The sequence below is a fragment of the Equus asinus genome, chromosome 9, assembly GCF_041296235.1.
Source record: "Equus asinus isolate D_3611 breed Donkey chromosome 9, EquAss-T2T_v2, whole genome shotgun sequence".
NCBI lineage: Eukaryota > Metazoa > Chordata > Mammalia > Perissodactyla > Equidae > Equus > Equus asinus.
In genome coordinates, this window is record NC_091798.1 from 85,312,772 (window position 1) to 85,339,535 (window position 26,764).

The following is a 26,764-nucleotide window of genomic DNA, read 5'->3' on the forward strand; positions in this document are numbered from 1 at the left end:
ATGAGGTGCAGTAGGAAGAGATGGCAAAGGACTCGCCCATAAAGGTCCAAACAGGTGTTTAAAAACGACAACAGTGGATGGCTTGAGGCTGGCTTTAAAAGACTCAGGGAGGTAAGAAAGTGAGATCCCATCAACATAAGGGGAAAACTTAGCGGAATATTCATGCCCGAAAAAGGCAAACTAGGAAAACTTCCTGCAGCAAATGTATAAATCCAGTGAATAAAAAGTGGTTGAGTCTTGCTATAATGAGGCCCTGTGCTCGTGTTAATAGTTCTGTCTGACAAGGAAAATGTTGATGCTCACGATTTGCTTTTGCATTTTATCTATCAGATCTCTGGTTTTGAGCATGCATTTGTCAAAATCACTCACTGCTCCCCCTGGGGACTCAGTTAATATATTTGCCTAGTTGCTGCAATTCTCCCATACCCACTGTCTGTGAATAGTGATGCTTCTGTAATCACTTATTAGTGCTGCAAGGATTCCAGATGCTCACCTCTGCAATTCCTCAGATTGCTTTAGGAATAAAAATGAAGAACTTGCAGAGTATTCTTCCAGTATCTAACAGGTATCATACACTACAACCTATTCAACTGGGAATAGAGAAAAAGCATTCAATGAGAATTCAATTTGTAAATGAAACCAACAAATTATAAGTCATACATAATTGAGAGTGGTGGCTAAGAATATGTGGAGCTATTTTCGGAGATACCTCCAATTTCCTTCTTGTGCTGCTAAATGAACAGACTGTATTTTAAATGAGTGGTTAAAGTAGGAAATCGAAAACTGGTGCAAGACTTTTGTGATAATTATTTGGCACATTTGACCAAAAGAAAACTCTACTGAATGTAAGCTGGAAAGTGGCTTTTGTTATATTCTCCTTGTGGCCTGGCAGAGAGTAGACACAGCATGGGGCTTGACTCATTGAAACTGGGTTCTAGTTACTCATTAGCATTAGAGGCTCAGCTTTTCCACCCCTGAAATAAGAATAACTATGGAGCAGATGGTGCGGTACAGTAAAAAAGTAAACAAACACTGGTTAGGGGACCAGGAAATTAAGATTTCAATCTAAAAGGTGCCACTCGATGGGTGGCATGGCGTTGCATTTCTAGATCTCTCTTCACTCATTTAAAGAACAAAGGAGGTGGATTACATTGGGGTCCTCTTTGTCTCTGAAATTTTCTGGATATATTCTATACTAAGTCTTATTTTGTGAGATTGAAAATATATATTTGTGAGCATACACTGAAAGAATTAAGAATTAAATTGCTATAATGCAAAGAGTTCTTTCTTATTGCCTCTCTGGTGACTGTTGTTCTGTGAAAGTCTTCCTCTTTGTGTGTGTGTAGTTGTTCCTGTTGTCGATTTCCTTTGGTTTATAATGTTCCCCAAAATCCAGTCATAGCCCGGATTTTTGTTATAGCTATTTACCAAGATTTTTGTATAAAATTATTCACTATTTTCTGTAAGTCATCTCATGTTTAACTTAAAGTCATCAATGATATCCCTAAAGTGCATTTCATATGCTGGTTTTATTTTTTTCTAATGCATATTAAAATAAATACATAAGATGTTCTTTCAAGCACTAAAGTCATCTCTCAATATTTGTGAAAATTGGGCTAGAATATTATTGGAAAATGGTGAATGTAGAGAGGTTAAATGTTAAGGAATAAAAATGAGACTAAAATATTTTAGGATGTTCAGCTTCAAATAGGACTTTTCAAATCAGAAATATAGCATTCTGAGGAAAAGCAGATGTGCATCGAAAACAAAAGGCATGGTCCAAATAGAGTGGAAAAATAGGTCAGTTTGTCTCCACCTGTGGTCAAGCTCTGGGCCTTATTTTGACCATAAAGCATAGCTGCACACTCTGGGAAGGATATTAACTAGTAGTAGAGTTATAATCAGGAAATACTTACGCAGGTATGAAACGTGGTGGCCTAACCCCTTCCCATGTTATAAAGCCCTGGACCTAGAAGGAGAGGGGTGTGTAGAACTGCTTAGAGGCATGAAAGGGGGCAGCGCCGTGGGACTGTACCATGGGAAGCCGCTGCGTGTGAGGACCGCCGTAGAAACCTTGATGAAATAAAAAGAGAAAGTAAAGAAAGGCGAGGCTGGGAGTTTGAATCAATAGGCAAGTGTAAAACAAGAAATGTGGGGTTGAGCACTTTCAGGGCACTATGGCAATATGGTGTCTCTCGCTATTCAAATAGAGTTGATGGATCTATTTATTTAACACCTAAGTACTACTTATTAGGTGCTAGATATTTTTCTCAACATTTTATGAATGTTAACTCATTTCATTCTCACCACAGCCTTGTCGGGTAGGTACCATTGTTATCCCCATTTTCTATGCATGGAAACAGAAGCATATAGAGGTTAAGTGACTTGCCCGAGTATACAGGAACGCTAGATTTGAACCCAGGACTCTGGCTAGGTTCGTCATTAGCAGATGCCTGTTGTTCTGCATGTCCCACAAGTGGGTCTGATTGTTCTAAAAGAAGACCCCTCCTCTTTGGCTGAATGATTGACTCAGGAGCTCAGGCTTAAGGCCATCAGCACAAGGCATTCTCCTAAAGGTAGGAATTAGATCAGAAATGCTCATTGTACATGTCCACTTAGGAGTAGTAAGTAATGGGGAAAATTCCAAGTCCTGTGGAGAAGAATTCCCTTGCTCTTAGTGAAGAGTGCTTATCAGAGACTCTCTCTCTTTTTCTGGATGTCACAGTGTGTGGTTTCAAATCCTATTATGGCTTTGGTCCTTTTGGTACTATATGAGAAATCCTTCTGATACCTGACCACATTCTCGAGACAAGCAAAGCCAAGAGAGCAGTAGAGAAACAGAGGTAGAGCCGCTGGCCACCCCGTGAAGTGTGTTCATTGCCCCAGGCTTGGATGCTTCCTGAGCTTTTAATTCCATGCCGTTACACAGTATGAAATGCAGGTAGTTCCAGATTTTCTTTCTTTACCTTTGTTGTTGTTGTTAAAGAACAAAATTAAATTAAAAAAATTTGAATTAAGAAGAAGAAAAGCTCCAAGAGAATCTCCTGAGAAAATAATGGTAACGGAGTATTGGAATCTGAATCATTCCTCAGTTGAGGGTGTGGTGTGTAATTCCTTCCACTGCTGTGGGTGACGTCACTCTGCCGGAAGAGTTTCTATATTGACCCTGGAAATGCTTCTAGATTTTATCATGCCAATAAAGTTACTAAAATTGAATTCTATTCCCCAGAGTATTAGGATATGGCTGATTTAGTAATTAAGTAATTACTTTAAAAAGCATGAGACATAATTTTATTAATCAAAGTGGAAAACCTGATAAGGGTTTCGAAATGAACGTAAAATAGATAATTTTTCCAGAGGTAAACGAAATCTTGGTAGCTTACAAGTGTACAACATATCACTGACTAGTGACTTCACTGGAAAAATCAAAGGGACATAAATCATTCATGAGGGATCCTCTGAATATCAACATTAGTTTTCTTTCTGTAATAAACTAAATCTCTTTTTTATTTTAAGTGACAGTTACAGGGGCATTGTAATTCCACATTAAAGTTTATATTAATAATGTGATATTTTCAAATAGAGTCAATTTTGTCTATTTCTGTTCTTTTAGAAAGATCCAGAAAAGCTGAATTTTAAGTTGTCTAGATAAAATGTGAAGAATAAATTAGGCAGACAAGGACTGTGTCATAAGTTTGTAGTTTAACTCTCATGCTAATTAACTCTCTGTCTTGAATCTGTAGAAGCACAGTAAATTATTCTTGAATGAATCAGGGCATGGACAAATGACTAAGACTTCTTTTTCAGGATTGGGCTGTGTAAGGGATGCAGACCATTACTTATGTTTCTATGATATTTTCATTTCTGCCTGCTTCATGGATATCACTTTATTCCTCTGCCAGGTTCTAGGTCAGAGAATAAGAAATCAGACTGCACCGGGTTGAATATAGATGACATTGCTTGTTAGATGTGGAATCTTGAGTGATTTATTTAACCTCGCTTTTTAATAACTTTTTTTTTTAATCACCAAAATACTGATAATAGTAGCATCCATGTCATACAGTTACTGTGAAGTTTATATGAGATAATGTTTATAAAGTGCTTAGAACAATGCTTGGTATATAAGGAGTACTTAATAGTTGGCTTTTATAGTTGTTGGTGATAGTATCATTATTAATTTTAAAAATTAAATACAATTAAATAAAACACAGAAAGGTTACCCTCTCAGGATACATGTCAATCAAAATAAAAAAATAAATTAGAATTGAATTATGCATTAATTTTAGCAAAGAGATGTTATAAGTTGACAAGGAATACCACAAACCACATCAGCATATTTCCTGACAGATATCTGTCTGTCCTCAGGTTCCAGAGTTTAACAGCTACAATGAGCCTTGAGAGTTCACACCTGTGATGTGTCTCTGACGAGAACAGGCTGGGTTCCTAAAGATTACGTTGTTAGTATTCCCTGCATTCAGTAAACATTAAACATTCATGGCCCGTCATAATGCTCACTAACCTCTGTTTCTTTCAATTCAACCTTAGTAGTTTGCATTTCTGCTTCTACCTAGCTGCTAATTGGATTTTTAAATGTTGTGAGATTTTTAATTAAGTTTTTTCTTATTACAAAAAAAAGTGCATATAATTCTAGAAAACATTACAAAATAAAGATAAACACAATGAAGAATATTTAAAAGTTCCCATTACCTCCCTATCTAGAGATAGCCACTGTTGATCTCTTTGCATTTATCTTTCTAGATCTTTCTCCCCCTTTCTCTACTGCTAGAGAGAGATCATGGAGTCTGTCTTATTTTTTCATTTAACAAAGGATTTTGACAAGATCCAGCAGCATTGACCCCATGCTTACAAATTCGAATGATCTCTAAAGAGTAATTCCAAGCTCAAGTCTGGGAGAAGGGGAAAGAATGGCAGGCAGGTCCTCTGGAGGCTGTTTGGTGTCTACTGAGTTTCCTAACCCCAGGTCTGGGAAAATTGCCAGTAACAATCATACTAACTTTGCGGCCCACATTCAGAAGACAGTTAAAGCTTTAAGAGCCTCCAAATTTGTATCTCTTTGATTAGTTACGCAGTTAAGCAGATCATCCTTTATTCTTTCTTCCCAGGTGACAAGAATTCAGAGTGTTATTTTTTGGAACCAACGTTGTAAACTGCTCCTATTAAGGAGGAACAGGAATCATATGTACATATTGCTTACAATAATGTAAATTAATTTGGAAACAGTCCTGGCCCAATGCCACCAACCGTAAAGAAGTGTGATATACTACTAGCGGTCTTCTAAATTGGGATAATATTTCTGGAAGGCTATTAGGTAGTATCAATAAAATTTTTTGAAGCATATGCCCTCTTCTAAGGTTATATTGCTAGTAGAAATAAAAGTTCACAAAGACATTTGTACAGGAATAATTGATTCATAATTGTTTGTAACAGGGAAAAGTTGGAGACCTCCTGAGTGTACAGTAGTAAGGAACTGCATGTAAATACGGCATACTCATTTGTTTGGAGACCATATATTTGCTAATCAGAACGCACTGTCTCTGTTCTGACAATCTCTGAAACATTGTAAAGCAAAACAAACAAGGTATGGAACAACGTGCCATTTCTGTTAATTTTTTGTAAAACAAACATAAAAGAAAGTACTTATAAATTTCAGAAAGGATACAAAAAAAGAGCCAGCAGTGGCTACTTCTAGGGTTCAAGAATGAAAAGCAGGGAAGGGGGGATATTTAAAATCTATCTAATAACTTCTTATCACTTTTTAAGAAAAGATATACCTTTATTTCTTGTATGGTTAAAAAATACTTGATTAGGGGACAGCCTGGTGGCATAGTGGTCAAGTTCCTGCCCTCTGCTTCGGCGGCCTGGGGTTCATGGGTTCAGATGCTGGGCACAGACCTACACACCACTCATCAAACCATGCTGTGGCGGTGCCCCGCATATAAAGTAGAGGAAGATTACCACAGATGTTAGCTCAGGGACTATCTTCCTCAAGACAAAAGAGAAAGATTAACAAGAGATGTTAGCTCAGGGCCAATCTTCCTCACACACACACACACAAAATATGTGATTAAAATGCGTAGAGGTAAACAGAGAAAAGTTTTGTGGGATGTAACTTAAATTAGTAATGATTATAGCTTAGGGATGGGATTATAGAGAACTTGTGCTTCCTCCTTTCTCTATTACTGTATTATCTGAGCTGTTTGCAATAAGCATACACTATTTTTATTTTTTTCAGCTTTATTGAGATAAAACTGACAGATAACATTGTGCAAGTTTAAGGTGTACAATATGTTGATTTGATACACTTATATATCACAAAATGATGACCACCATAGCTTTAGCTAACACCTGTGTCACCTCACACGTGGTGAGAACATTTTGGTGTAAGAACACTTAAGATCCACTCTCATAGCAACGTTCAAGTATGCAATACAGTAGTATTAACTATCATCACTATGATGTACATTAGATACACAGAACTTATTCGTCTTATAGCTGAAAGTTTGTAGTCTTTGACTATCATCTTCCTATTTTCCCCATCCCTCAGCTCCTGGTAACCACCAGTCTACTATCTGTTTCTATGCATTTGGCTTTTTTAGATTCCACATATAAGCGCTATCATACAGTATTTGTTTGTCTCTGTCTGACTTATTACACTTAGCATAATGCCTTCAAGCTACATCCATGTAGTCACAAATGGCAGGATATTCTTCTTTCTCATGACTGAATAATATTCTCTCTCTCTATATATATATATCACATCTTTTTTATTCATTTATCCATTGACAAACACTTAGGTTGTCTCCATATCTTGGCTATCGCGAATAATGCTACAGTGAATATGTGAGTGCAGAGATCTCTTTGAGATCCTGTTTTCATTTCCTTTGGCCATATACCCAAAAGTGGGATTGCTGAATCATATTGTAGTTCTATTTTCAATTTTTTTGGGAAACTCCATAGGATTTTTCATAGCAAATACACCAATTTACATTCCCACCAACAGTGCATTAGAGATCTCTTTTCACCACATCCTTGCCAATGCTTATCTCTTGTCTTTGATAACAGCCATTCTAAAGAGTGTAAGGTGTTATCTCCTTGTGGTTTTGATTTGCATTTTCCTGATGATTAGTGATGCTGAACACCTTTTCATGTACCTGTTGGCCATTTGTATATCTTCTTTGGAAAAATGTCTATTTAGCCCATTTTAAATCTGAGTGTTTATTTGTTTGCCATTGAGTTATATGATTTCTAAAATATATTTAGGATATTAGCCCCTTATTAGATACATGATTTGCAAACATTTCTCCCATTCTGTAGGTTGCCTTTTCATTTTGTTGATTGTTATGCTGTGCGAAGCTCTTCAGTTTGATGTAGTCCCACATGTTTATTTTTGCTCTTGTTGCCTTTGCTTTTGGTGTCAAGTCCAGAAAATCATTGGTAAGATTGATATCAAGGAGCTTATCCCCTATGTTTTCTTCTAGGAGTGTCATGATTTTAGGTCTTAAGTTCAAATCTTTAATCCATCTTGAGTTGATTTTTGTGTATGGTGTAAGATAGAGGTCCAGTTTGATTCTTTTGCATGTGGCTATCCAGTTTTCCCAACACATACGTACTATTTTTAGAATTAGACAAAATGTTGAATTTTAAAATAGAACAGTAGAAGGTGTTGATTAATAGCTCAGACTCCTGAATTATACTGCCAGCATTCAAATGCTGTGAATATAGGCAATCGTCTTAGTTTTTTCTAACAATAAAAGTACTTGGATCATAGTAGATCCACAATAAAGCAGAGGTATCATCATTATTGTCTTAAAACCTGAGGGAGAAACTTTATGTTCAGAGCATCTTTGTGTATATAGACTGCATCATTAGAATGACAGTGACATCGATGTCTGAAACATTAACTACATTATTTTGAATCTGTATGCTCTTATACTTAAATTCTCAATGATGAACCATTTTACTATCATATGTTAATTGGCTATAATCTTATCTTTGTAAACATAACATGGATTCAGAAAGGATTGGTGTTTACACAGAGAAAATGCATAATGGACTCTGTTGATTAAAGGATCCTTCACACTCAGGGTGAAGGGGTGGAGGACAATACTTCAAGCAAATAGCAAGGAAAAAAAGGCAGGTGTTGCAATTCTCATATCAGACCAAGTGGATTTCAAAATAAGACAGGTAAAGAGAGACACAGAGGGACAATATATAATGATCAAAGGGACACTTCATCAAGAAGAAATAACGCTTATAAATATCTATGCACCCAACACAGGAGCACCAAGATTCATAAAGCAACTACTAACAGAGCTAAAAGAAGATGTTAAAAACAACACAATAATAGTAGGGGACCTCAACACCCCACTCACATCAATGGACAGATCATCCAGACAGAAAATCAGCAAGGAAATAGTGGAGCTGAATGAAAAACTAAAACAATTGGACTTAATAGACATATATAGATCACTCCACCCTGAAAGAGCTGAATACACATTCTTCTCAAGTGCACATGGAACATTCTCTAGGATAGACCATATTTTGGGAAACAAGGCGAGCCTCTACAAATTTAAAAAAATTGAAATAATAGCAAGCATCTTCTCAGATCATAGTGCTATAATGCTAGAAATTAATTACAAGAAAAAAGCTGAGAAAGGCACAAAGATGTGGAGACTAAACAACACACTACTGAACAAGCAATGGATCATTGAAGAAATTAAAGAAGAAATAAAAAAAATACCTGGAAACAAATGAAAATGATAGCATGCCATACCAACTCATATGGGATACAGCAAAAGCTGTATTAAGAGGAAAATTCATCGCAATACAGGCACATCTTAACAAACAAGAAAAACCCCAAATAAGCAACCTTAAAGCACACCTAACTGAACTAGAGAAAAAAGAACAAATGAATCCCAAAGTCAGCAGAAGGAGAGAAATAATAAAAATCAGAGCAGAAATAAATACTATTGAAACGAAAAAGGCAGTAGAAAGGATCAATGAGACAAAGAGCTGGTTTTTTGAGAAGATAAATAAAATTGACAAACCACTAGCCAGACTTACAAAGAGAAAAGGGAGAAAGCTCAAATAAACAAAATCAGAAATGAGTGAGGAGAACTAACAACAGACTCTGCAGAAATACAACAGATTATAAGAGAATACTACAAAAAACTATATGCCAACAGAATGGATAACCTAGAGGAAATGGATAAATTCTTGGCCTCCTACAATCTCCCAAATCTCACTCAAGAAGAGGCAGACAATTTGAGCAGACCAATCACAAGGAAAGAGATTGAAACAGCAATCAAAAACATCCCAAAGAATAAAACCCCAGGACCAGATGGCTTTCCTGGGGAATTCTACCAAAGTTTCCGAGAGGATTTAATACCTATCCTTTTCAAGCTATTCCAAAAAATTAGGGAAGATGGAGCACTTCCTAACACATTCTATGAGGCCAACATCACGCTGATCCCAAAACCTGATAAGGACACCACGAAAAAAGAGAACTACAGGCCAATATCACTGATGAACATAGATGAAAAAAATCTAAACAAAATTTTGGCAACCAGAATTCAGCAATTCATCAAAAGAATCATACATCAGGATCAGGTGGGATTCATACCAGGGACACAGGGATGGTTCAACATCTGCAAATCAATCAATGTGATACACCACATCAACAAACTGAGGAATAAAAACCACATGATCATCTCAATAGATGCAGAGAAGGCATTTGACAAGATCCAACAGCCATTTATGATAAAAACTCTGAACAAAATGGGCATAGAAGGAAACTACCTCAACATAATAAAGGCCATATACGACAAACCCATAGCCAACGTCATACTCAATGGGCAAAAACTGAACCCCATCCCCCTGAAAACAGGAACGAGACAAGGATGCCCTCTATCACCACTCTTATTTAACATAGTACTGGAGGTCCTGGCCAGAGCAATCAGGCAAGAAAAAGGAATAAAAGGAATCCAAATAGAGAGGGAAGAAGTGAAACTCTCGCTGTTTGCAGACGACATGATCTTATATATAGAATACCCCAAAGAATCCATTGGAAAACTGTTAGAAGTAATCAACAACTACAGCAAAGTTGCAGGGTATAAAATCAATTTGCATAAATCAGTAGCATTTCTATACTCCAGTAATGAACCAACAGAAAAAGAACTCAAGAATATAATACCATTCACAGTCGCAACAAAAAGAATAAAATACCTTGGGGTAAATTTAACTAAGGAAGTGAAGGACCTATATAACGAAAATTACAAGGCCTTTCTGAGAGAATTGGATGACGACATAAGGAGATGGAAAGACATTCCATGTACATGGATTGGAAGAATAAACATAGTTAAAATGTCCATTCTACCTAAAGCAATCTACAGATTCAACGCCATCCCAATCAGAATCCCAATGACATTCTTTACAGAATTAGAACAAAGAATCCTAAAATTCATATGGGGCAACAAAAGACCCCGAATTTCTAAAGCAATCCTGAGAAAAAAGAACAAAATGGGAGGCATCACAATCCCTGACTTCAAAACATACTACAAAGCTACAGTAATCAAAACAGCATGGTACTGGTACAAAAACAGGTGCACAGATCAATGGAACAGAATTGAAAGCCCAGAAATAAAACCACACATCTACGGACAGCTTATCTTTGACAAAGGAGCTGAGGGCATACAATGGAGAAAAGAAAGTCTTTTCAACAAATGGTGCTGGGAAAACTGGAAAGCCACATGTAAAAGAATGAAAATTGACCATTCTTTTTCACCATTCACCAAAATAAACTCAAAATGGATTAAAGACCTAAAGGTGAGACCTGAAACCATGAGGCTTCTGGAAGAAAACGTAGGCAGTACACTCTTTGACATCAGTATTAAAAGGATCTTTTCGGACACCATGCCTTCTCAGAGAAGGGAAACAATAGAAAGAATAAACAAATGGGACTGCATCAGATTAAAGAGCTTCTTCAAGGCAAATGAAAACAGGATTGAAACAAAAAAACAACCCACTAACTGGGAAAAAATATTTGCAAGTCATATATCTGACAAAGGCTTAATATCCATAATATATAAAGAACTCTCACAACTCAACCACAAAACATCAAACAACCCAATCAAAAAATGGGCTGGAGACATGAACAGACATTTCTCCAAAGAAGATATACTGATGGCCAATAGGCACATGAAAAGATGCTCATCATCGCTGATCATCAGGGAAATGCAAATCAAAACTACACTAAGATATCACCTTACACCCATTAGAATGACAAAAATATCTAAAACTAATAGCAACAAATGTTGGAGAGGTTGCGGACAAAAAGGAACCCTCATACACTGCTGGTGGGAATGCAAACTGGTGCAGCCACTATGGAAAACAGTATGGAGATTCCTCAAAAAACTAAAAATAGAACTACCATACGATCCAGCCATCCCACTACTGGTTATTTATCCAAAGAGCCTGAAGTCAGCAATCCCAAAAGTCCTGTGCACCCCAATGTTTATTGCAGCACTGTTTACAATAGCCAAGACGTGGAAGCAACCTAAGTGTCCAGCAACAGATGAATGGATAAAGAAGATGTGGTACATATATACAATGGAATACTACTCAGCTGCAAAACAGAACAAAATCATTCCATTTGCAATAACATGGATGGACCTTGAGAGAATTATGTTAAGTGAAATAAGCCAGCAAGAGAAAGATAATCTGTGTATGACTCCACTCATATGAGGAATTTAAAATTATGGACCAAGAACAGTTTAGTGGATACCAGGGGAAAGGTGGGGTGGGGGTGGGCACAAAGGGTGAAGTGGTGCACCTACAACATGACTGACAAACATTAATGTACAATTGAAATTTCACAAGATTGTAACCTATCAATAACTCAATAAAAAAAATAAAAAAAAGAAAAAGGATCCTTCACAACTGAAAAGAAAGCAATCATAAGCTGAACAGTCCAGAAGTCGTTCATTACTTCTGCTAATAGCTCTATTTTAGTGATTTGTTAATCTACATCTGCCATTCGATAGGAGGGACAATGAACTCTTTTTAGTTAAATTATTGCTGAGATGTGTTACTCAAGCTTCTAAAAGCCATATCTCTATTGCAAGTGTTTCATTATTTTCATGTGATTGTTTGTCATCATTGTATTTCTTTTGCTAGGAGAGCATAAACATAAGTTCATTCCATTATATGTATGAGATTCTTTCCCTAGGTATATATTGAACCTACTATGAACCAGATCTTATTCTAGGATTTGTTATCCCTGACTCAAATAATGATTCATATGCTGTTGATCCACATAATTTTCCAAGTAAGATTGGTAGTTGTTGACGAATTTCTTTTACAAGACTCAGACCCTACAGACTTATCTAATTAATAATCTATATAATAAGGAATGAATATATCATTAAGGAATTAATATATCAACATAGCATATTTTGGCAAAGTGTTCTATTCCAGTATCTGACCTGATATCAAATGCTTGCCATTGCTTTTCAGTGATAGTAAGCCTTGCCTGCACTAGGAGGAGAAAGTTCATACTAAGGGACATAGCCATATTAACTTCAGACTGGACCCAGAATTGTTCCCCTTAAAGTAAAAAGAGGATCAGGTATGCAAGTGATGGGAGGATTCACCCAAGAAGCCAAAGTTATCCATAGGATGAGAAGGTAGGCAACACACAACACTACTAAATAATTGCCCACTTGTTAAAGAATAAAATGAACTTGAAGAAAGTGAAGAACTTGAAGAGGTGAAGAGAAAAGGAGAAGGAGAATAGGGCGGAGGGAAACCATCCCCACATACGCAGTTGCTTATTTCTAAGCCATGATGCGTGTGTGTGCATCACTTCACCATTGATACTGTAGGCCTCTAGGTAAATCCTGCAATTTTAATAAATTTCAGATTTTTCATATGTGAAATGAGGCTTATTAATAATATCAGCAAAGTTTCTCATAGGAATATTATGAGAATTAAGTGAGATAATACTCATAAAACGCTTGGTTTTATGTTTGGCAGGTAGTTAAGGCACAAAATATGTTGACTAATGTTAATATAAAACAAGGAAATGTTCTAACATCAGCTAAGCGATGGAATAGAAGAATCCAAGGGCATGTGAAATTTGGAAATTTGAGAAAACAGGTAATTTATATCAGAAATTTTTTTTCAGGAACAGGTTGCATGATTTCAGGCCCATGGATAGCTATGTCATCAAGACAATTTGTCAAAAAGAAGCTATGTGGGACTTGGGACAGGGAGTTTCCCAGGGGGTTTAAGTAGTTTGAAGCCCTATAGCCCAGATTATTCTAAACTGTACCCATAGCACCTCATTTGAGAGTCACTAACAAAATTGCATAGGCAGTAATTCAACCAATGAGAAAAGAGAAAGACAAATAAGGTCAGAGCTTCACTAATAGTGGAGATAAACTGATGCTGAGTTCTGAGTGCTGGGCTAGAGCTGCATAAGACCCTCCCCTTTCAGACCAGGGCTGCTTCAGGGACCAGGAAGGAGCTGGTGGGTATCACATATCACAAAATTGAGGACAGGAGGCATACAGAGATTGATTACCAGGTAAGGCCTCACAGTGTGTGACCCCATGTGGAATCAAGACTATTCATAGAATAGAGGCAATGGGTTTTTCAATGTGTTGAAGTTATCAAAGTGTTGTCCATTTCTATGCTTAACGGCTTCCTTTTAGCAAGACATATTTCTAGTTGGTAGGCCAGAGGGATAACATAGTCCCACTGCCTAAGTATTTTCCTGGTCTTTTTAGTGTAAAAGCACTACTATTGTAAATGGAGTTCCATGAAGGTGTCTAGAACCCCTGAAGGAAGTGCACTTTGCTTCACTCCTTACAATCAGGTTGTTCCCTATAAAGATGCAAACTGGAGTGCTGACAGCACTATCCTGATACCTGTTGAAAATGAAGAAGATGGCAAGGACACCCATAATTTCTGACTTCCACTGAGTTAATTGCTCAGCTGTCTTTCCTGTCAGGAATTTCCCTGCATTAGGAAAACACATTGGCCATGGAGCCCTTCCATCTGAATAACAGATTCCATGTTTGTTCAAAGAATTAGAGAGCTAATATGTTCTCAAGTTTATCAATAAGCATGTCTACAGAGAGTGGCCCATCCAAGTAGTTTATGTTTCTGCTCTCTAAGTCTGTTTTGGCTGTGGACAAAAAGATTTAAATTCTGAAATTTTAGAGATTACCTGGAATTAGAGCATTCAGCAGCTACTTAAAGTGTTATTATAAAGTGTCACTTTCATGTGAAAATATTGCTGTAAAAGGTGAATATGAAATCATTACTTTTTACAAAATTTAATCAAGATAGAAATCTCACTTTTAAAATATGACTTACATTCCATAAATTAGATAGATGTCTCTATTGGTTCTTTTTGTTGAAAGAGGACTAGTTTTCAGTTTCATGATTTTTTTTTCTTCAACCACCAAATGGATGAATATCCATAGTCAGGTTCAGTGATGCAGTTTATAAACATATTTTGTGATGAGATGATTGATACTTTAAACATCTGGCAGTAAACAGTTGGGGCTGCACTTAGTAAAAGATGCTCCTTCAGCTTTTACATGCTGTCATTTGAAACTGTCATTCCACTGCTGTCTTAAATTATGACTTTTTAAAAATAAGATTCTAAATAAAACACAAAATTAGACTTTGCAAATTTTTTTTGCAATTTTAACATGACATATACTTTCTGCCTGAAAAATTGATAATATGTGTTATCCAATGATTAAGAAAATATTCTGCTTTTTTTTTCTTTGCATCACCATGCTTAATAAGTGAGCAAGTTAGCAGGCTTGTTTTCCACTCATTTTTCCTTGGTGGTGATTTTTATATCGTGGCCGAGCAGTTTTGCATTTAGAAAAGGCAGAACTGACAATCTAAGATCTAAGTAAGAAGACAATGTGAAGCTTCCCCAATTGGATATGGTGCTGAATTTCATCTTTTTCATATCACCTGATTGTTTTATACAGTCCATGTGAGTTTATGTTCTTGACAAGGATTGATGCACTGTTAGCATCATGATGAACTGCGTTATCTATATATAGCAGGCAAATTCTATCTTTTAGTTTGTCCTTTGCTGTCAACTGAAGAACTGCAATATTCTCTGAAAGAAGCTTTCACTGGGTTTATAATTTTTGCATAATTATAAAAATATATAATCTTAGAGCATAAAATTCAGTCAGTTATCTTCTGCATTTTCCAAAAAATCAGAAGCAGTCAGTTGTCACTGCTGTGTTCCTTTGACCCTTGCCACACCTATCTGGCAAAACGAAAAACCTGGACCTGGTCCTCTACTTCCCGCATGCGCCCCAGCTGTTGACCTCCAACCAGATACATGGTTGAGTACATGTTGCCACTATCAATTCTTGTCTCCGAACTCAATTGAGCCCTCAGTGCTTTCCCTTAATCTTTTTTCTCCGTTTTTCCAGGCAGTAACCTGTTTAGGGCAGGTGCATGTTATCTTCCATTTTTGTCAAGACTCTGATCCCATCCGATTTTCAGCAGCCTCCCACACAGAGAAAATGCCAGATGGGAACTCCCTTCATCTGTGTAACAGGATCTATGAACATACAGGCATCCGGGCCCAAACCTTCTATTACATGGGTCTCCCTCTTCCCTCCAAAGGTGAATTCTTCCACGTGTACTCTGAGGCCCATCCATCATATTTTTTTCACAGCCCCTCCCCTTCTCAGTATTCCCTCTCGGCTGTATCTCTGACTGCTTCTTGTTAGTAGCTGCTTCCCATCAGTACCAAAACACTGTCAAGTTTCTGCCATTTTAAATATATTTGCAAGCCCTGTCTCCCACTCGTTTTTATTTGGATAACATTCTATTTGGATAAAACTGACTATATATCGGGCACTGGTCTTTGGCACAGGGCAGAATTTGGTGAGTAAGTTGAAATGATTCCAAACTTTAGAGAGTTTATAGTGAGAAACATGTGTCTGCTCTAGACCACATTTCCATTCTTTTCAGAATTTATTTACATGCCCATGATTTAAAAAATCAGCTCTGCTAATTTCTCTATCTCCAGCCTGATTCTTTCTCCCCAGGTTCAAATCCATAAAACAAACTTCCCACTGAGTGGTGGATGTCTATAGGCACTTCAGTCTGAACATTTCCAAAACGAATTCATCACCTCGCTTCACCACCATCCCCAAACTTGCTCTTTAAAGTGTGTTTTCTATCAAAATGAAAGGCAGAGCTTTTTGTTGAATTTTGATATGATGTGCGTTTCATTCTTAGTTCTTTTCTTTCCTTTCAGCCATCGCATTAGATCTGACAATTTTGTTTCTCAATATATCTTTTGGAATCCACTTCTATTTCCATTATTAGTATTTTAATCCAAGCCTGCAATCTCTTGTGACAAAATAACTTTTGCTGCTTCCTAACTGGTCTGTCACCCTTAGATTTTGCCTCCTTGTAATCCATTCTCCCCACTGCAGCCAAGGTGAGTTATCTGAAGTCCAATTCATATCACCGTCTTGCTTAGCATCCTTAATGGTTGTTCTTTATGCTCAGGACTCCTTATGAGTGTCTTAAAGACACTGCATATACTGGCCAGTGCCTACTCTTCAATCTTACCTCTTGCCTTTCTGTTGACTTTCTTCTCTCCAGCTAAAGTGAGTTTCGTCCTGTTTCTTAAACACATGCTCCAGCTCTGCTCCCTGCGTTTGCACGTGCTTTCCCCTCTGCCTCCCGCCTCATTGCTTGGCTGGCTTCCACGAATCCTGTGGACTCAAACTGGAGATCACTGGCTTTGGGAAGGCTTCGTAACTCACAGTTCTGAGTTTGGTGCCCCCTCTTGTGTGCCCTTGGCGCCAGGCGTTTCCTTTCTCATAGACTTAACATGCAGTGGTAGCTACCTGTCAACATATTGGTGTCTTTCATTAGACTCTAGGGAACAGGTAATTGTCCATCAGGGGCCCCACAGTATGTACAGCAGTGATCACTTTTAATAGATGGGCTTCAGTAAATATTAACTGAATGACTAGATGGATATTCTTCATAGATAGAAATAATATAGTCAAAAAGTACTTGAGAATTTTTCTGTATGGTTGAATTTTCTGGTAATTTATAAAATTTCAGTTCATTATTTGATAGGAATTCAATATATGTCAGATTAAGTAGTATCTATTCTAGTCTCCCTAACATACCGTGTGCCTTTATTTTCAGTTTGCCAATTCTAGCTTCCTGCAAATGATTCTTTCCTAACGCATAGTGTATTAACAAAGAAAGATGGTCAAATACATATCTTTCCTCGTTTGCCATCCTCTCAGTCGACAGCAGGAACCTTTCATCTTTCCTTCCTTCCTTCTTCCGTCCTTTCTTTCCTTCCTCACTTTCTCCTATTCATTTTCCTTCTTCTTTAATACATTGAATTCTTTGGATGAGCTTTAAAAAAATGTGGAGAGCTGGGTCCCATCCCCAGTGATTCTGATTTAATTGGACTGGGCATAAGGAATTTGAAAAGCTCCCCCATGACTCTAATATACAGCAAAGTTTGAGGACCACTGGGCTAGATCATCTCTAATGTCCCTTTCAATTCTAAAAACTCTAGATTTTGTTATTTTAAGTAACTCTCTAGAGTGTTTTAAAATACAAAATATGCCAAAAGATTCTTTCAAAGTATAGAGCCCAAACTATTTTTATCTTTTCATGCATTCAGCCTTGATTGAAGCTGTGTGTGAAACAAGGTAAAATTCGAATAGTCAACACTCAGCAATTGATGCTGATTTTCTTCTAACTCTCTTCAGTGCAGTATTCCTTTAGCATTTATAAAGTTATCTAAAAAGAAAAATGTCTTCAGAAATAGTGGGATAAACCACGTTAACAGCTGAGAGACATCCTGCTTTAGATTAGCTTTAGTGTGGTTCTGAGTAAGTCTGGGAAGTTTCTTTGTTCATTTTTTAGCTTTGTGTCTTCCGTGGCTAAATATGGTCATTTTGGGACCCTATGATGATCAAGGTGTAGAATTGGATGATCTTTTATTACACTGGATGGTTCAGTGATTTTCCAGTAAAATGGTAGATCGTATCAATGCAAATAAACTTATTCTTATCAGCATTTTCCTTATTTCCTTCTCTATTCCTCCTAATAGCAGGATGGTCTGAAATATAAACTGGAATTTATTTTTAAAGCACATAGGAAGCTAACAATCAGATCAAGCCTTTTTAACTGTTTTGTTAAAATTTAAACTAGCCACATTCATAAGCTTTAGTTTGTGAAGGAAAGCTTTAAGATCAAAATCTATGCATCACACTCATTAGAATGTACAAATGAAGTCTCAATATTCAACAGAAATGTTCTCTCAAGAGGCACCCAAGTAAATTGAGAGGCCTATTGTTGATTCACAAAGTGACATTTATTTTGCTCTGCACAATTTCACTGGCAGTAAGTCATAAGGGTGCTAACATTTCCTGTGAGTTTTACCAGGTTGAGTATGCAAATTCTCATGAACTTTATCTCATTTTAACTAGAGTTATTGCTCACTTGTGTACTGGAATTGGCTCATTTTGCCAAGTACTCTGTTTACAGGTCGGTTCAAATTCTAACTTGTGCAATTGAAGACAAAGCTTTTATTTTCTTTCAGTTTTTCAATGAAACTATAGAAGCATAGCTGCCAAGTTCAATGGGAGAGCAGTAAACTAACGATGAGTTTATAACGGACAGACGTGCATTGTCGTGGTTCTGGAATATGAATTTAAACAGTCTCTGTGTTCTGTTTTCCCACATATTTTCCCATGTATTATAATATCCTCACATCCAGTTTGCAGAGGTATTGAAGAAATTAAATTATGTCTTGTGTTATTGAAGTAACATGCTTGAGGGATATGTTACCACATTTTGGGTTTTTTTTTTCTTTTTCTTTTCTTTTTCTCCCCAAAGCCCCCCAGTACATACTTGTATATTCTAGTTGTAGGTCCTTCTGGCTCTGCTATGTGGGACGCCACCTCAGCATGGCTTGATGAGCTGTGCTAGGTCCGCGCCCAGGATCCGAACCAGTGAAACCCTGGGCCGCCAAAGTGGAGTGTGTGAACTTAACCGCTTAGCCACAGGGCTGCTCCCACACATTTTTCTTTTCAATTTTACAGCTGTATACAAATTTTTTTGCAGAAATGGAGAGAGGGCAGGGCTGAGAGCACAGACATAGTCTAGGTGGCTTCTAGCACTGCTGAAAAAACAGAGAAAATGGAGAGGGATGCACTCATCCAAATCAATTATTAATATATTTACATTACTATGTAAATACATGAATACATTAGCAGCACTATGTGAATATATTAATATGTAAGAAGATCAATATATAAATATATAAGTACATTAACATGTAAATACAATAATATGTTTTCAGCAGATGTTTGATGCATATTAAGGCTTAGCAGAAATGCCCTTGATTAACATGAGGATAGAGGATAGAATGGGGGCTTTAAATTATAAATAGATTCCTACTAAGATTGTGTTGCTGCAAAAACCAATTAGTGACATTTTATAACTATGCACCAGATACACTGGCCTCCTTTCCATTCCTTGATTTCATCGCTGTCTTGCTTGTCACTAGGGCACACACTTGCTGTACTTTGGCTTAGAATGCTCTTCCTTAGGTTTTAACGTGACTGGCTCACCCTCATCCTTCAGGTTTCAGTTCAAGTGGTGCCTCCTCAGAGAAGCCTTTTTGACTATTTTAAGTAACCAGTTCTATTTACTGCCTTTTCATCACTCTGTTCTCCTTTTCTCCCCCGACTCCCATGGTTTTGATTACTGTGGGCAATACCTTGCTTATTTATTTGTAAGTTTTTGTTATGCGTCCCCTCCACTGTAATATGAACTCTAAGAGTGTGGGAACCTTATGTGCCTTCGTCTAGGCTATATTTCCAGCATCTAATGTGGTTCCAGGAGTAGCAATACATGAGGAATGGATCTGTGATTCTCTGATCTGTGAACTGCAGATAGGTGCTAACATATAAAGAGAAGTGGATGCATAAACCATCTGAGACTTTAAATATTGCCGAGAGACATTAGCTGTTCTGTCCACTGATTCCAAGATTAGTACCAACATAGAATTTTCTCCTTTACCTGGCATTAGAAGTTGCATAGTTATATACTGAGCCCATAGAAACAAAACACATCCACAATCATAAAGGTACAGATTTTAGATTTTTAGTTTTTGATATTTTGGGTTTTTTTAGTGCATTGTCTTTTGCAGTGCTACATGATATTTTAGATGCTTATATACTCTGCTCTCTAGATTAAAAAATCATGGATTGAAAATTGATAATGAAGTGAAATAAGACAGTCCCCGAATCACCTTGAACAGGAGGTGACCGGCAACAGGTGGTGAGGGGGCGGGAAGAATGAAGTGGACAAGGAACACAGACAGGAGGGTCCCAGTCCAAGCAGAACCCTGGAGAGTGTGCGGGGAGGAGCAGACAAACAGGAAGTTAAATTTAGCTGCAATGATTTCTTGCCTCTGGGAAAAATAATTGCTTCACTCCATTGCCAAAAGGCAAATCGGCATCAGCTTAATTCGCCTGAGTCTGCCATAAACTGCAGATGGAATCATAAAACATAGTTAGATTCAAATTAAACACATCTGTCCTGATCTAAAGCAGGTGAGGCCAGCCAGCCAAGAAGCATCAAGGTGTAACATTGCACACAGATTACTATATGCAGAGGTATATTTTGGGAGCTTGCTGACAGTGGCATAAAGAACCATGAAATCATCTACTGTCCTATTTTCCTTTATTGAGCCTGCCTTCTTGTACTGGTTGCCATTTTAGTTTTAAAAGACCCTACCAACACATCCACTGAGAACCAAATAAACAACCAGACAAAAACACTGATTTGAAGTCCAGGAGTCTATTGCATTTTAATCAGGATTCTTATCTGAACTGATGCTTTCTTAGATTAATTGGAATGACAGGGAGTCAGAAGTCCCTACAGTGCATTTTAATTGGACTTGAAATTCCAGGCAGAGAAAGTTTGTTTCCACTCGAGGTGTCAGCCCACATCTGTACCACCCACTGAGATAGTGGGTGTGTAGAGAAAATAGTAGGCTAACATCTGATGGTTTTGACCAAGGTAACTATGTAACCTATCTAAATCAGGACGGTTTTGAGAATGTGAAAGGGGATTGTGGCATGCATGGAGGTGCAGGGTCCCAATCTCCCTTCAGGAAACAACAAGCTGTCTAGCTGCAAGGAAGGCAGTAAGCTTTGGGCGTCCTTCTGCAGCACTTTCAGGATTCCCCTTAAACTTTAGAGCCTCACTCTGTCTGGGCCACCTCCAGCCAATGACTGAATATGGTAAGGGCACTAGTGCCTGGTCATTTCTGCTCTTGGGGGATTCCTCTAAAGAGTAATCTTCACTTCGGAGCTTCCAGGTGGAGTGGCTGACACTTTGTCAAGTCTGCATTTTAGACTCTCCTGCTCAATCCTGTTCTTCTCTCCCTGCCATTTCTTTTCACCGGTGTCAGATCTGCATCACAAGATCAAGGCTTTTTCTGCCCATTTCTGCTTCCTTCTCATTTTATCTTCCACAGGCATTACTTCCCAATAGAAGTATTACACTCCTAACTTTGTCATAGCGTTTACTTCATGGAAAACCCATCACAAGGATGCTATTAATAATTAGGTGTGTGGGGGCCGGCCCCATAGCTGAGTGGTTAAGTTTGCGCGCTCTGCTTCAGTGGCCCAGGGTTTTGCTGGTTCGGATCCTGAGCGTGGACGTGACACCGCTCGTCAGGCCATGTTGAGGTGGGGTCCCACATGCCACAACTAGAGGGACCCACAACTAAGAATATACAACTATGTACCGGGGGGATTTGGGGAGAAAAAGCAGGAAAAAAAATAATAATAATTAGATGTGTGGAATGGACTTAAAGCACAGCCTATAATAACCCTAATTATGTTTGATGGGCTTCTGTTGTTGACCCTCTACTTTATCCAAGGCCAAAACCTTGTTTTCTTGTTTTAGACGTTGTCCATCTAACAGAGGTACATGTGGGAACCTTTATTAATCTCAGGCAGACCTTGATATATTAGACCTTAGTTGAATAAATTGAATATTTATACTAGAGTGGAAGAGGCCTAACCTAAATTTCCTTCTTTTTCTCTTTTGAAGATTCTTCCTCTTTTTCCTTACTTATTTGTTGGTATGTCCAAGGACCTCTCCTCTCCTCTTATTTCCTCTCTGCTCCCTTCCCCTCAGCTCCTCTCCTCTGCCATCCCTTTAAAGACTCTCACTGGGATATAGTTTTCTCATTCACACTTAACGTATGCTATTGCAAAACCTCTCCAACTCCATATCTGCTGATTCAATAGAGTATGGGATGTTTTTATTTTGGATGTCCCACAGACTTCTTGAACACATAATTTCTTTAAAACTAAATCCATTATATTCCTCATGAAAGATGGCCCTTCAGTCTTACAGGCAGGAGCTCTAGAAATCAACCCAGATTTCTTGCTATCCTTCAACCTCTACATCAGTTTGGTCACAATGTCATCTCGATTCTACCTTGAACATTTTGGTCAAATCTATTACCTCTTTTCTCCCTTTCAGAACGACACTAAGTAAATATCAATAATGGGGATAAAGTAAAAGATGAATTTTCACAAGTACATAATGTGTTAGAAATAAGTAGACATAAGCAGAAAAGAAGAACAAAAAGTACACGGACAGGAGAGAAAAAACGTATGAGCTAAACAGCAGCTGACAACCACAAGACATAAGGAGAGGCGAACGGATCGTCCTGGACCACAGAAGCATCATGTGCCTGGCATACACACCTGGTAGAAAACCAGTTAGATTAAGTATTATCATCTAGAAGGGGCAGCACAAGTACCAAGAAAGGTTTCTCAGGACACCAAAAACTCCCCATAATCATGAAATAATCAAAGGGACCAGACGTTCTGGCCTCATGTGGCCCTGGGCATGTCAGGACAGTAAGCTCACATCAGTTAATAAACTATGCAGGAACTTGGCTGTAGAAGTGAAAAAGATCAGAATGAGAGGTTCTCAATTTTGGATAAATATATAAATGTAGCCTGCATGCTTGAGAACCTGTAGGATACTGCTCGTGCCTTGCCTTTCTCCTGTAGACATTGCTTCTGTCAGTGTAAATAAGTCGATCTACAACAGGCCTTGATCTGTTGACATTGCTGCAACAACAGATTCTGGTCTGGAGAATGTAGACATCCTCTTTTTGTAGTATTGACGATACTCGGAATTATAACTGACAACTCATATGTTTGAGTGTTAATACTCATCTTCATGCAATGTTTGGAATTAGTAGATGACAAGGTTGTTAGTCTGACTGTGTGAAGCTGTGCTGCTTTGCTCACACCAAAGGCAGAGAGGCATGATCTCACTTCTAAACTGCTCATTGACTCTTTCTAAACTCTCAACAGTAATGCCTTTGCTTCTAGATTAAGCATCTGGGGGAGGAGTGGTAGTGATTTGGGGGACTTTCATTTCCTGTTGCATTATTTAGTATTTGTTAACTGGATTGGGATGAAATGGTGCCTCCATTGCTTTCCATGCCATAGCCACCTCTAAGGAGTGTTAAGAAAATCCTCATCATTTTTTGCTGAGACTGCTTCAAAAGATTGATGCTTAGTCCTTTTGCCTTCAGCCTTGACTCCTCCATTTGATCCAATACAATGCTGCCCGAGTCATCATTCCTAAACACAAATGTGGGCATATACTTTCCTGTGAGCAATGTCCTTTTGTGGTTTCTCCAATGCTTAAAGAGAAACTTCAAAATATGTGGCCCAGCATATAAGGCCTTTATTTATATGACCATGCTACTTTTCTTAGCTCATTTGTCTCTATTCCTCATACACATTTATGCTTTAATTGTAGTGGCCTACTCAAAGCTCTGGGAAGGAGCCATGATCTTTTTCCTTTGCGTATGTTATTCCCTTTGCCTGGAAGCTTGAGCATGCACCCCTTCCTCTTCTGCATCACCTGATAGCACTAAATCCTTTTAGAAGTCTCTGTTGATCCTGCAATTTGGATCATATATACTAATCACAGCTCTTATTACTACATGGTGTAATTGTTCCTGCTTTTTTAATCTCCCATAGTAGGGCTCTGTACTTCTTGATGGTAAAGACTGTCTTTAGTTCTGTATGTCCAGCACTTACCTCAGTGCCTGCTATAAAATAGGTACTCAAGCAGTAGAAGGATGGATGGAGAAATGGATGGATAAATGGAGAGATGGCTGAGTGGGTGGCTAGCTAGATAGATAAAGAGATAGACAGAAAGTCTATTGAAATATCTTTACCAGTCATCCCCAGTCATCCTCCTCATTCAAATGCACTTATAGGATGCTGCCAGGAGAGTCTTCTTAAAATATAGATCTGACCATGTCAAAACTTTAAAATACATATTGAAAACATTCATTGGCTCCTTGTCTTATAAATTATGATGTAACTATTTAATCTTCCCTGATCTGACATATGTACCAAATTCTATGGTATTCCCAAAACATATTCATTCATTCATTTATTCATTATTTCATAACTCTCTTTTCTAATATCTACTGCAGTGCTAATGTAGTATTTTTATCATCTTATTATATCTAATGACTTACTTTTTAAATTTGACAAAAATCTTAACCTCCATTTTCACTTTTCTAAAATTTTAAAGCGGTTAATCTAGAAAAGAGATGAAATAAGTTCTGGTAATAACTATTATTTCTATATAATATTAATCCTATATAATAATACCTATAAGGAAGTAAAGTTCCTAAGAAATACAAAGTATAGGAAACTGGGGCCCAAATTTTTTTTAGATTTTGGAAAGCCTCATTCTCTGTTAATCCAGGAGGTAGCACTTTCACCTGAAAGCTCCCCTCAGAACTGTGTGGCCTCTTATGAGTCAGATTCACACCCTCTCTGTGCAGTAAAGCCACACCCATGATGCTGTCTGAAGCCTGCTTTTCACTCCAGACTTAATCAGGGCTACTTTGGATATGTCAGGCTGCTCACGAATAATACCCTTCAGATTTTTAGAAGCCCCTTTTTTTAGCTGAGAGAGTCAGGCTGCATCTGAATTATTTGAAATGTTTTCACAAAGCGTCTCATAGCCACATCCGTGATTTGACATTAATGTTGAGGCCACGTCTTTCTGACAAAGCTCTGGATTTGATTTTCACTGGTTTGAAAGGCTGGAGTTGAGAAACAGTTTTATTTCCTATCACAAGTCCTGGTCCCTCTATATTCCTTTTCTTTACTTTCAAACTGATCAGTTCTTTATTTAGCACCTCTCTTTCTTATGGTACCTCACCAAATGCAGCTGTTAACAGCCAACTGACACTAACATTCTACCTGGAAATCTCATTACTCATTTGCTAAAGTTCGCTAGGTACATTTTCTATCACCCATGTTCTTCGGGTGACAGACAGCTTTACCAATTGCTTCTCTCTACATAACATGGGTAGCCTTTTTCTCAGTGTTTTTTCAGATTCCATCTACCACTCAGTAGCAAAGCCATGGCCACGGTATTTTAGGTCTTTGTCATGGCACAACTTATTTCTCTGTAGCAGTTTCTCTCTTATCCTCCCATGTTTCTCTCAAGCAAGATAGCCTGAATTTTTCCTCACGGCCATGGCATGGTTCCGGAAGAGGCTGTAGAAATATTCAAGTACTTTTTCAAGCCTCTGCTGGTTTCAAGCCTGCTAACATCCTATTGGCCAAAGCAAGTCACATAGACAAGCCCAGATTCTAGGGATCCAGAAATAAACCCCATTCCTTTAGTAAGAAGAATTGCAAACTTACAAAGCAAAGTGTTTGGTTATATAAAGGCTATTTATTGGAATAATTGATAAACCAATTTACCACAGATATTCAGGCTAATCCTCTGTAACAAATTAGACAATATTTCATTTACATGTAATGAAGGAACCCCAAACTGAGTTAATAGCTTTCAGTATGCAATGTTTGAATTATAAAGTTTAATTTTTACCATGCTATGTACTCTCTCTCTTAAAAGCACATGGTTTCAAATGGATCTTGCATACCTTATGTGTAAATCGAAATAGTGTGGTGACTTTGCTAAGGGAAGATCTGTGGGGCATGTGAAATAGTACATTCCTGCGCCTGAGACCAAACAAAAAAGTCAGTATCTGTTCCTTTATTCCTCAGGCGATATTTGTGATCCTAATCCATGTGAAAATGGAGGTGTCTGTTTGCCTGGAGTGGCTGAAGGTTCCTTTTCCTGTGAGTGTCCAGGTGGCTTCACAGACTCCAACTGTTCTAGTATTGTGGAGGTTGGTAAGTGCAAGATTTAAGCATTTCAATGGTTCTTTTTGTTTTCATGAGTGACTGACAAATTTGGTGTGGGGCATTATAGGTATTCTGGATAAGATTGCTGTATGTTGCTGATTCATTTATTGCTCTCTAGGAATTTCAATCTCATCATTTCTATTTTATAACTAAATTATATTTTTATTAGGGGTGTTCTCAAATAAATAATTTAAAATTATGTTTTGGTGATTAACACTATACTTTAAAGGAGTACAGATACCACTTGACTGTAATAAATTTTTCTCTCTCTAATATTAATACACATTTAAAATTTTATTCCCACTGGAAAATAATTTCGAATTTAATTTATTCAAATTAAGTAGTCACTCTAAATAAAATAGAATTTATTTTAGCCATTGAGAGTATCCATCAGTATTTTGTAGCTGTTC

At 37.7% G+C, this 26,764-nt stretch overlaps 1 protein-coding gene across 2 annotated transcripts in view; it reads left to right on the top strand.

Moving 5' to 3' along the window:
- EDIL3 (EGF like repeats and discoidin domains 3) overlaps window positions 1–26,764 on the top strand; it is a 385,268-nt gene that overhangs the window by 98,101 nt on the left and 260,403 nt on the right. For both annotated transcript variants that reach the window (XM_014857045.3, XM_014857047.3), the window contains exon 2: window positions 26,214–26,342. In XM_014857045.3, the coding sequence (XP_014712531.1) occupies window positions 26,214–26,342 (129 nt within the window). The remainder of the gene's footprint in view (window positions 1–26,213; window positions 26,343–26,764) is intronic.